This window comes from Salmo salar, chromosome 16 (assembly GCF_965601325.2).
Source record: "Salmo salar chromosome 16, fSalSal1, whole genome shotgun sequence".
Taxonomy (NCBI): Eukaryota; Metazoa; Chordata; class Actinopteri; order Salmoniformes; family Salmonidae; genus Salmo; species Salmo salar.
In genome coordinates this window covers 37,203,748-37,216,906 of record NC_138306.1, presented here as the reverse complement: position 1 = coordinate 37,216,906, position 13,159 = coordinate 37,203,748, and the positions used below count along the sequence as shown (strand labels likewise).

At 44.3% G+C, this 13,159-nt stretch overlaps 1 protein-coding gene across 2 annotated transcripts in view; it reads left to right on the top strand.

Moving 5' to 3' along the window:
- The first annotated feature begins 3,305 nt into the window (after positions 1-3,305).
- LOC106573633 (junctophilin-3) overlaps positions 3,306-13,159 on the top strand; it is a 31,242-nt gene continuing 21,388 nt past the window's right edge. For both annotated transcript variants that reach the window (XM_014148861.3, XM_014148860.3), the window contains exon 1: positions 3,306-4,699. In XM_014148861.3, the coding sequence (XP_014004336.1) occupies positions 4,318-4,699 (382 nt within the window). In that variant the 5' untranslated portion in view covers positions 3,306-4,317. The remainder of the gene's footprint in view (positions 4,700-13,159) is intronic.

Here is a 13,159-nt window from a genome sequence, read left to right as displayed (position 1 = left end):
CTAGGCCACTCCAGGACCTTAATGTGCTTCTTCTTGAGCCTCTCCTTTGTTGCCTTGGCCGTGTGTTTTGGGTCATTGTCATGCTGGAATAACCATCCACGACCCATTTTCAATGCCCTGGCTGAGGGAAGGATGTTCTCACCCAAGATTTGACGGTACATGGCCCTGTCCATCGTCCCTTTGATGCGGTGAAGTTGTCCTGTCCCCTTAGCAGAAAAACACCCCCAAAGCATAATGTTTCCACCTCCATGTTTGACGGTGGAGATGGTGTTCTTGGGGTCATAGGCAGCATTCCTCCTCCTCCAAACACGGTGAGTTGAGTTGATGCCAAAGAGCTCCATTTTGGTCTCATCTGACCACAACACTTTCACCAGTTTTCCTCTGAATCATTCAGATGTTCATTGGCAAACTTCAGACGGGCATGTATATGTGCTTTCTTGAGCAGGGGGACCTTGCGGGCACTGCAGGATTTCAGTCCTTCACGGCGTAGTCTGTTACCAATTGTTTTGTTGGTGACTATGGTCCCAGCTGCCTTGAGATCATTGACAAGATCCTCCCGTGTAGTTCTGGGCTGATTCCTCACCGTTCTCATGATCATTGCAACCCCGCAAGGTGAGATCTTGCATGGAGCCCCAGGCCGAGGGGTATTGACAGTTCTTTTGTGTTTCTTCCATTTGCGAATAATCGCACCAAATGTTGTCACCTTCTCACCAAGCTGCTTGGCGATAGTCTTGTAGCCCATTCCAGCCTTGTGTAGGTCTAGAATCTTGTCCCTGACATCATTGGAGAGCTCTTTGGTCTTGGCCATGGTGGAGAGTTTGGAATCTGATTGATTGCTTGCTTCTGTGGACAGGTGTCTTTTTTACAGGTAACATGCTGCAGTTAGGAGCACTCCCTTTAAGAGTGTGCTCCTAATCTCAGCTCGTTACCTGTATAAAAGACACCTGGGAGCCAGAAATCTTTCTGATTGAGAGGGGGTCAAATACTTATTTCCTCTCATTAAAATGCAAATCAATTTATAACATTTTTGACATGCGTTTTTCTGGATATTTTTGTTGTTATTCTGTCTCTCACTGTTCAAATAAACCTACCATTAAAATTATAGACTGATCCTTTCTTTGTCAGTGGGCAAACGTATAAAATCAGCAGGGGATCAAATACTTTTTTCCCCCACTGTAGGTGTTCCTCTTGTCCAGGTGGGAAAAGGCAGTGTGGAGTGCAATAGCGATTGCGTCACCTGTGGATCTGTTGGGGCGGTATGTGAATTGGAGTGGGATCAGGGTATCTGGGAAAATGGTGTTGATGTCAACCATAACCAGCTTTTCAAAGCATTTAATGGCTATCGACGTGAGTCCTATGGGGCGATAGTAATTTAGACAGGTTACATTGGCGTTCTTTGGCACAGGGACTATGGGGGTCTACTTGAAACATGTAGGTATTACACACTGTGTCAGGGAGAAATTGAAAATGTGAGTGAAGACACTTGCCAGCTGGTCAGCACATGCTCTGAGTACGCCTCCTGGTAATCCGTCTGGCCCTGCGGCCTTGTGAATGTCAACCTGTTCAAAGGTCTTGCACACAGTCATCTGGAACAGCTGGTGCTCTCATGCATGGTTCAGTGTTGCTTACCTCAAAGCGAGCATAGAAGGCATTTAGCTCATCTGGTAGACTCGCGTCACTGGGAAGCTCGCGGCTGTTTTTCCCTTTGTAATCTGTAATGGTTTTCAAGCCCTGCCACATTCGACGAGTGTCAGAGCCAGTGTAGTAGGATTCGATCTTAGCCTTGTATTGACGCTTTGCCTGTTTGATGGTTCATCAGAGGACATAGCGGGATTTTTTATAAGCGTCCGGATTTGTGTCCTGCTCCTTGAAAGCGGCAGTTCTAGTCTTTAGTTCAGTGCGGATGTTGCCTGTAATCCATGGCTTCTGGTTGGGATATGTACGTACTGTCACTGTGGGGACAACATCGTTGATGCACTTATTAATGAAGCTAGTGACTGATGTGGTAAACTTCTCAAGGATGAATCCCAGAACATATTCCAGTCTGTGCTAGCGATACAGTCCTGTAGCTTAGCATCCGCTTCTTCGAGCCACTTCCACTGGTACATCCTGTTTGAGTTTTTGCTTGTATGCAGGAATCATGAGGATAGTGTTATGGTCAGATTTGCCAAATGGAGGGCGATCTTTGTATGCATTTCTGTGTGTGATGTAAAGGTGATCTAGAGTTTTTTCGCCTCTAGTTGCACAGGTGACATGTGTCACACCAGCCTTCACTTGGCTCCCCCTCCTGTCCAGCTCAGGCGTTCAGCGTCGCCGGGCCTTCTAGCTGCTGCCGAACCAACTGCTGGTAAACGCCCTTCACTCATCATCCCCGGACTTGTCTCGTCATCATTACACACTCCTGGTTCCAATCCCCACTCTATCACAGTGTATATATACTCCCTCTGCCATTTGTCTTTGTTGGTCATTGCAAATGTTACTTGTTTCCTGAGAGGAATCTTTCCTACTATTTCCTGAGTACTTTATATTTTGCACTTTGGGTTCACCCTGTGCCTTTCTTCATCCAAATCGAGGTTAGTGATCGCTGTTCTGATGTCCAAAAGCTATTTTTGGTCATAGGAAACAATGGCAGAAACACTATGTTAAAAAAAAATTAGATCAGCGCAAAAAAGCACACAAAATAGCAGAATTGGTCAGGAGCCCGTAAAACGGCTGCTATCCTTTGCAGCGGCATTTTGAAAAGGAGAACAATGTGTAAGCCTATGACCTTGTCACTTTCACCTTGTCATAACATAGAGATGTTTAACTCAGCATCCTCTTCATCTGTATCTTTCAATAATGTCTTAACTTTGGATGTTAAAATGTAAATCATTTAAGTTTGGTATGTCAATGTTATTCCTTTGATATCATGTCAAACTAATGTGCATTACATTATTATTATTACAGTATTAAGAGTGTTTATGGAAGATTACCTAACATAATGATTCAACAGAATTCTGGTAAATACGATCTAATAAACAGATTTTCCAGTCTCTATCTATTACCATATAATTATCTTACATAATGATTAAATATGTTTTTATGCATAGACCAGTGATGGAGAGGTGAAAAGGCTAAGGCATGCAAATAGAGCAGAGCATGCAAATAGAAAAGCAATCTCTGCTCTTCAGGGCTGCAAAAGAGAGAGGAGAGAGGCTTGGATGTTATGCTGCCTCTGTCTCTTTAAAAACAGGAGCATGCATGTGAGGGGGAGGGGGTGTTGGCTGCATTGGAACAGTCCTCCTCTAATGAGCAGATTTGAGAGACACCAGAGAGAGAGAGAGAGAAAGAGAGAGAGAGAGACCCAACCATAAGGAGAGAAGGGGGGAATAAGACAACAACCGAAAAGGGAGATAGTGATACATAAAAATGAAGAGCATGGCGCATTAAGAGGAGGAAAAGCAGAGATAAATCTGGATTTCTCACCAGGAAGGGAACAAGAATAAAAGCATCAGCATCGCTCAACCACTTAAGGACGTGGATGAAAAAAGAGAGAGGGAAAGGGAAAAGAGAGGAGGAAAATAATCAGATCACTTGTTTTTTTTTCATGGTCCGTGTGCGCACTTGCTGTTGGTGAGAGTGTACGTATGTGTGTGTGCATATGGGAAGAGACTGCATTGCTGTTCACTAGCAGAGGCATCAGGAGAGAAACAAGCTGAATCCCTCTTTTTTCTTTCTCTCTCTCTCTGTTTCTGTATTGCACTGTGCGGCAGGAGCATGTTGGGTGGGTTGGGTACAGACGACAAGCTGAGCCAGCCAAAAGAGATGGATCTGTAAAGCGGTAAATGGTGTCAGATCTGGCCAGCGGCTGACTGTTAGCTGTGTTACCTGGGGTTTCTAGGTGGAGCCTGGTGGTGCTCAGCTGCCAGGGAGCGCTAAAGAGCGGCTGGGCGAGTGCCGGTGGTGGGGCCCTGCGTGGAGGGAGGGGGCCAGAACCCAAAACCCGGAGAAGGAGGGTTTTCTGCATTTGTGTCAGCAGGGAAGACACATGGCTGGCATAGGCCTTTTCCCATTTGTGAGCTGCGGCTGTAGGAGATTGGACTGGGAGTGACAGTGAACCACAGCTATAGGAGAATGGTCTGAAGAGGCTCCCGCTGCTCCGGCCTCACAGGAGGGACCCTACACTCTGGGGGCTATTTTTATTTTTCTTCTTTGTCAACCCAGGGGATTTGTATGTGTGTCTTCCTCCCCCTCACACCTCATCATCACCAACTCCGCCCCCAACTGTGTTTTTTCTTTTTTTGAGATTTGGGGGATTTGCCAAAACCTATTTCATGCATGTCCACTGGGGGCAGGTTCAACTTTGATGATGGGGGGTCATACTGTGGCGGGTGGGAGGAAGGCAAAGCCCACGGCCATGGCATCTGCACTGGGCCGAAGGGCCAAGGCGAGTACTCAGGGTCCTGGAGCCATGGTTTTGAGGTGGTGGGGGTGTACACCTGGCCCAGTGGGAACACCTACCAGGGCACCTGGGCGCAGGGCAAGCGCCACGGGATTGGGATTGAGAACAAGGGCAAGTGGGTGTACAAGGGGGAGTGGACAAGTGGATTTAAGGGACGCTACGGCCTCAGGGAGAGTACCGGCACCAGCGGGAAGTACGAGGGGACCTGGAACAACGGTCTTCAGGACGGATACGGTACAGAGACCTACTCTGATGGAGGTAAGACCCAGACTCAGACTGAGTCATGTTATGGCTGAGTAGTACCCTCTGTGTAAGGCATCAACATATGGATGCCTTACACACACACACACACACACACACAAAATTGAACTGTCTCCTGCTTCATTATTCTCCTGTCACTCAGAAACTAATCTCTCTTTCTCCGTCCATCTGTCATTTAAGTAAGCAGTTCCGCTGCTCGAGCTGCAATGGGAGATACATTTAGAGGCCCAAATTAAGGCCATCCGGACTCTGCATGCAGTCGGAGAGAGAGAAAGAGATATTCCAGATTACCTGTACAGCCATGAATAGGAAATAAGCAGTCAGGGTGAAGTTCCCATAACCAGACAGAGAAACTCATGGTAAACCTGGCTGGGCAACCTGGTCTCAGAGCATTTTGTATCCTTCTGTACGTAAATCCGAGACGTTCCATTTAGTATGATATGTTACGTTTCGTATGGTATGTATTAATTTGTTTATGTCCATCACCCATTTCATATGATATGTTACGAATTATAATGCTATGCTAAAGTTGTCTCAAAGAACTCGCAATCTTTGAGTTGCTCGACTTTCGCATTATACGCCACCTATCCACCGCAACCAACAAACCTACTTTCATGTTTTGTAACCATACCAAGTGTAACATATCATACTAATTTGTTGGTGTCGGTGGAAAAGGAGGGCCGAACAGGCCCCCATTAACATCGACGGGACTGAAGTGGAGCGGGTCGAGAGTTTCAAGTTCCTTGGTGTCCATATCACCGACAAACTTTCATGGTCCAAACATACCAAGACAGTCGTGAAGAGGACACAACAACACCTTTTCCCCCTCAGGAGACTGAAAAGATTTGGCATGGGTACCCATATCATCAAAAAGTTCTACAGCTGCACCATCGAGAGCATCCTGACCGGTTGCATCACCGCCTGGTATGGCAACTGCTCGGCATTTGACTGTAAGGCGCTACAGAGGGTAGTACGGCCCAGTACATCACTGGGGCCAAGCTTCCGGACATCCAGGACCATCCATACACACATACTCTTTCCTAAGGTGGATTCCAGATCCATCCAGATATATTCATCAAAACATTTCATATCACAAAACAAAACAATCACACAGTTAAAGGACATAACTGTCTGTAGAATAGTTTGAATTATTCTGGTGAAACCTCCTGATGCAACACCATTGTTAAGCTTATATAACTCTCTAGCACCTTACACAATCATGCACCCAACCAGCAGCCCACCCAACACTGATTGAACGAGGAGAGAGAGCAGGCTAATGAGGACAGAATATGCAGAACAGATATGATACAGTACTATATCCACAATGATAACAGTTACAGTATCCACTCTGAAGAGAGCACTAGGCCTGTGAGGCTTTGTTATAATGAAATGAGTATGAGATGTAATAGAGAGAAATGGATTTGGAGAAGATAAACTGTATAAGAATGAGGAATAGTCGATTATTGTCGTATGAGAGACACTCAGATACTTGATATCTACAGTCAGTATTCATTATGTAACACTTCAATATGTCCGTAAATCAGTCAGCGTCTTTAAAAGACACCAGTATACTCCTCGTGTCTGTAAGCTACAGCATGTTTTGCCGAACAACAACGTTAATCAGCTGATTACAACATCCATCATCGTAAATAAGAAATAGTCTTGCATTCTACCCCCGATCTGTGCTCACACATGTTGCATAACCTCCTTATCAAACCACAACTGAATGGAGGAAAAGGATCTATGCACTGAGCAGTTGTTTTTCTGTCTCCCTCGTGCCTCACTGCCTCTGTACAGTAAGTTGCTGTGGAAACGCACAGACACGCAGCAGGTCAGCGTGTCACAGGGGACTCACTGTTCCTTGCTCTGATTGGCTGGTTGACTTTGCTAATGGTGTTTACTTATTTGGGCACTAATCTGGCTGCTTAATCACAATCACAGTAGACAGTGACAGAGAGGAGGGAGGAGACAAAGCTACAGAGAGGTTAAAGTAGCATTGTCTTTCCAATGTCTTACCCCTCAGATTGAGCAAGACATTCTATACTGCCAATGGCCATGGAATAAGGAACCCGTCCAAGGTATCCATGGAGGACACTTCAACAATCTGTGTAAAAGAGAAGTTAATAATTGTCATGTAGCTAATTTACAAGTGTTTCTGATGGTTGTTGACGCTCCATTTTACACCATCAGTCACGTGATAACGATCAAAGTGATTGCTGATTATCACATACTATTTGATTGGGAGTAAAACACACTCACAAAACTGAAAGCTACAGGAAACTGCCCTGAGAGTTGTCTATCTGGATATGAGTCAACCTGTTCAACCTTACAGTACAGTAACCTGTATAATGTGATCCCTGACCTACATACCAACATGGTTGTTATTAAGAAGTGGTTTGAACCATGTAGAGATGTGGAGGGGTCTACAGTTTGTAGATCATCAGCTGATTTATGTTGTTATATCATCCTGCATGGTGCGTTATCGCAGTTATTAAAGAACGTATCTTGTTGCTGTTGAACCAGATTATGTTATGAGGCCAAATAAATAGCATGCTCAGTTATTCAAAATTATGAGCACGATGTAAATCAATTTTGTGATGTACAGGGCAATTTTGGGGGAATTAGCATTCAAATGATAAATCAATAGTCTGATGTTTCTATGTGTTAATAATCCTTAAATGGAAAAGTCGAAGAGAGGGGCACACCATCACCTCTCTGTGACAGAAAAAGCTCAAAACCAAATCCCGGATAACATCCGTAGTCGATTTAAGCTTACTGAGAGATTTAGCTTTTAACTGCAGCTCATATTGAATGTTGACGTTTTTGCAACAGTTTTGCTAGCTGTATTCTGTCCTGGATTGCAGTCTGTCCGTGTCTGTTCTAGCCAGAAACCACTTTATGTCATAAAAACTTTTCCCAACACTTTCCCTGGCTGCCACTACTCTTGCTCAACTAAAACTGTAATCTGTCTGATCTAAATTTTTTAAATGACTTCAACAACAAAACGAGGTAAGTTGGTCGAACATTTTGTCATTTAGAAAAAGTTCTATGTATAATTGAATAAAGTTATATCTATAAACTTTGTATATACACTGCTCATAAAAATAAAGGGAACACTAAAATAACACATCCTAGATCTGAATGAATGAAATAATCTTATTAAATACTTTTTTCTTTACATAGTTGAATGTGGTGACAACAAAATCACACAAAAATAATCAATGGAAATCCAATTTATCAACCCATGGAGGTCTGGATTTGGAGTCACACTCACAATTAAAGTGGAAAACCACACTACAGGCTGATCCAACTTTGATGTAATGTCCTTAAAACAAGTCAAAATGAGGCTCAGTAGTGTGTGTGGCCTCCACGTGCCTGTATGACCTCCCTACAACGCCTGGGCATGCTCTTGATGAGGTGGCGATGGTCTCCTGAGGGATCTCCTCCCAGACCTGGACTAAAGCATCCGCCAACTCCTGGACAGTCTGTGGTGCAACATGGCGTTGGTGGATGGAGCGAGACATGATGTCCCAGATGTGCTCAATTGGATTCAGGTCTGGGGAAGGGGCCGGCCAGTCCATAGCATCTTGCAGGAACTGCTGACACACTCCAGCCACATGAGGTCTAGCATTGTGTTGCATTAGGAGGAACCCAGGGCCAACCGCACCAGCATATGGTCTCACAAGGGGTCTGAGGATCTCATCTCGGTACCTAATGGCAGTCAGGCTACCTCTGGCGAGCACATGGAGGGCTGTGTGGCCCCCCAAAGAAATGCCACCCCACACCATGACTCACCCACCGCCAAACCGGTCATGCTGGAGGATGTTACAGGCAGCAGAACGTTCTCCACGGCGTCTCCAGACTCTGTCACGTCTGTCACATGTGCTCAGTGTGAACCTGCTTTCATCTGTGAAGAGCACAGGGCGCCAGTGGCGAATTTGCCAATCTTGGTGTTCTCTGGCAAATGCCAAACGTCCTGCACGGTGTTGGGCTGTAAGCACAACCCCCACCTGTGGACGTCGGGCCCTCATACCACCCTCATGGAGTCTGTTTCTGACCGTTTGAGCAGACACATGCACATTTGTGGCCTGCTGGAGGTCATTTTGCAGGGCTCTAGCAGTGCTCCTCCTGCTCCTCCTTGCACAAAGGCGGAGGTAGCGGTCCTGCTGCTGGGTTGTTGCCCTCCTACGGCCTCCTCCACGTCTCCTGATGTACCGGCCTGTCTCCTGGTAGCGCCTCCATGCTCTGGACACTACACTGACAGACACAGCAAACCTTCTTGCCACAGCTCGCATTGATGTGCCATCCTGGATGAGCTGCACTACCTGAGCCACTTGTGTGGGTTGTAGACTCCGTCTCATGCTACCACTAGAGTGAAAGCACCGCCAGCATTCAAAAGTGACCAAAACATCAGCCAGGAAGCATAGGAACTGAGAAGTGGTCTGTGGTCCCCACCTGCAGAACCAGTCCTTTATTGGGGGTGTCTTGCTAATTGCCTATAATTTCCACCTGTTGTCTATTCCATTTGCACAACAGCATGTGAAATTTATTGTCAATCAGTGTTGCTTCCTAAGTGGTCAGTTTGATTTCACAGAAGTGTGATTGACTTGGAGTTACATTGTGTTGTTTAAGTGTTCCCTTTATTTTTTTGAGCAGTACATTATATATACACACTATATATACGAAAGTATGTAGACACCCCATCAAATTAGTGGATTTGCTATTTCAGCCACACCCGTTGCTGATAGGTGTATAAAATCGAGCACACAACCATGCACTCTCCATAGACAAACATAGGCAGTAGAATGACCTTACTCAAGAGCTAAAAGTGGCACCATTATAGGATGCCACCTTTCCAACAAGTCAGTTCGTCAAATTTCTGCCCGGTCAACTGTAAGTGCTGTTATTGTGAAGAGGAAACATCTAGGAGCAACAACTGCTCAGCCGTGAAGTGGAGGCCACATAATCTCACAGAATGGGTCTACCGAGTGCTGAAGCGCAGAGCACGTAAAAATTGCCTGTCCTCGGTTGCAACACTCACTACTGAGTTCCAAACTGCCTCTGGAAGCTATGTCAGCACAAGAACTGTTTGTCGGGAGCTTCATGAAATGGGTTTCCAGTGGTGTAAAGCTTGCCGCCATTAGATTCCGGAGCAGTGGAAACGCGTTTTCTGGAGTGATAAATCACGCTTCACCATCTAGCAGTCCAACAGACTAATCTGGGTTTAGCGGATGCCAGGAGAACGCTACCTGCCCCAATACATGGAGCAAACTGTAAAGTTTGGTGGAGGAGGAATAATGGTCTGGGGCTGTTTTTCATGGTTCGACCTATGCACCATAGTTCCAGTGAAGGGCAAACTTAACGCTACAGTATTCAATTACATTCTAGATGATTCTGTGCTTCCAACTTTGTGGCAACAGTTTGGGGAAGGCGCTTTCCTGTTTCAGCATGACAATGCTCCCATACATAAAGCAAGGTCCATACAGAAATGGTTTGTCGAGATCAGTGTGGAAGAACTTGACTGGCCTGCACAGAGCCCTGACCTCAACCCCTTCGAACACCTTTGGGATCAACTGGAACGCAGACGGTGAGCCAGGTCTGATTGCCCAACATCAGTGCCCGACCTCACTAATGCTCTTGTGGCTGAATGGAAGCAAGTCCCCGCAGCAATGTTCCAACATCTTGTGGAAAGCCTTCCCAGAAGAGTGGAGGCCATTATAGCAGCAAAGGGGGGACCAACTCCATATTAATGCCCATGATTTTGGAATGAGATGTTCGACAAGCAGGTGTCCACATACTTTTAGTCATGTAGTGTACAATTAGGAGAGCCTAAAGATAAATAATCCACTTATTTAGAGAGAATTTGAAATCAGTTTTTAATAAAGCCGTCAAATTTAAGGTGAGTGTGTTGCAAGTCAATGGTACCTAAATTAGCATTTTCCAAATCATCTATTGAGTTAAACAGACCGTTTTAAGATACGTTAGGATGATTTGGACATGATTTGGCGCAATAATGAAAAGAGGGACCTTACATCAAAACCTCATAATAGTGGGGATATTAATAGTGAGATGTGTAATGCCATTTTGTTTCAATATTTTAGACATTTCATTAAAATAAGATACCTAGACTTCAGTTTTTAAGACTTAATTACTAAAAAATGTACCTGATAGATGGGCAAAATGCCCAATTTCCATTTTCCTTCATAGTTTGTTTGCCTAAGCATAACCATCATCAGATTAAAATAAAATTCTCCAAACTCCAAACTTTTTTGTGTCAGCAATTAGACATTTTGCTTAAAGAGAGTTGCTACAAACTACCATACAGCCCTATCTTACAACACTGTTGTGAGTCATGTTGTTTACATGCACATTACTCTCTCTCTCTCTCTCTATATATATATATATATATATATATATATATATATATATATATATATATATATATATATGTATCACTTTCTCTGTCTGTCTGTCCCTCTCACACACACACACACACACACACACACACACACACACACACACACACACACACACACACACACACACACACACACACACACAAGTCTGAAGTGCAAGTGCTGACTTTGTAAAATATGAATAATTCATGAAAGAGACAATCCAAACACACTTTCTGCCATCCTTCTCAATTTCCTCTGTTATGAATTTAACTCACAATGCGGCCTAAAATATCAAAATGAGATTCATCATTTGATTACAGGTGTAGTAGGCCTAAACTTTGAAAAAGCCACACCATCTCTGTTGGAGTGAATATACAACAGACAAGTTTAACCTAGAAACAGAAGAACACATAACTATTATGAATTCAGACCGAGGGTTGGTTGGCGCGTGATCTAATCAGGGTTTCTCTGATGTTTCCGCTTCTTTGATCTTTCCACGTTTAACCATTTCCATCCAGTCCCCTGTACTGCTGTTGAAAAACCCATCTCGCAGCCCTCCGGTGGAAAACCTCCACCGAATTCGTTTTAACATCTCAGTTGCATAGTCCATAGAAAACCAATACGCAAATAAACGACAGAGGATTATTGTAGCCAGGCTACATGCATCACATACTAGGTCGAATCTGAACGCCGGCAGCATGTGACACGTTGTGAATTAAAATACATTTTCAGAATCCTAGATGTTTTCATAGCTGTGGGGAAATTGAATAATATGCTTGCCTCACCGATTATTAACACGACTGAGAGATGCCTCCACAACCAAATTACTACCACAGCCAAATGAACTGATGAAACTAGCTTCAATCTGAATTGAAATAGGCTTTCTGACTTCCTGGTCGAGCTGTAAGGGCACATACACGCGTGGGAAACTGTTCAGACAAACCAATGATGAACGTGCATCCATCCACCCCCACAGAGAGAATGCTATCATTTCAGCACCTTGGAGAGCTCCAATGACAATAGGCCTACACTTCGGGTCACGATGCAGCTTCATTAAAACATTCCTAAAGTCTATAAGGCTACACAAGGATGACACAACTCAAGTAAGCATATAATATGTTTTGCTTGATGTGGAATGATTCATGGCATGTGTAATGACAGGATTTTTATGTCAATGTCAAAATGAAGCCAGAAGGAATATGTCACTGACATTTCAGGAGCACTTGATACTTTGAATTCAATTAACACACATTTGTTAAAAGTACATTCAGGTAGACTACTGTATTTTTCTCTGCTAGATGTGACATTGGATTTATTTTGCCTCATAATAAATGTTGATGTGTGCAAACTTGCATCAGGCATTAGCCTAGCTATGCTTTACTAATGGCTGTAGTGAAATACAAGTAATGGTGAGATGATGATCCCGTGGCCATGTCACTTGACATCCTTCACTGAGAAGTGTTCTGCTGTTGCAGGTCGGGGACACACCAGTCTTTATTTGTATTGTTATTCTTTTTATGGGGGGGGGGGGGGGGAGTACACACAAGTCTTTCATTATGACCTGATTCTAGCTAATGTGTCTGCAAACTATAATAACAACTTAATATGCTGTGGTCTGATCCAAAATGGACCTAATCAAATTGTCAAGAGAGGATAAGTCACTTCTCTGTGTATATGGACTTTGTTGAAACCAGACATAACCCAAGTTATTTCAGTCTGGACCTTATTTCAGCTGGGTCGCAAAAGCTAAAAAAAAATTAATAAATCAGACACAGAAGAAGCACTCATACTTCCTCCCTCGCTCTCTCTCTCTCTCTCTCTGGAGTGTCTGTGCTGGGATCAATTAAATCAAATCAAATCAAGAGCTGGAAAACAGGAAGCGATCCTAGATAGATAGATGTGCCAGAGCAATGCTGGAAGGCCCTAGCTAATCTGTCTGTCTGTCTGTCTGTCTGTCTGTCTGTCTGTCTGTCTGTCTGTCTGTCTGTCTGTCTGTCTGTCTGTCTGTCTGTCTGTCTGTCTGTCTGTCTGTCTGTCTGTCTGTCTGTCTGTCTGTCTG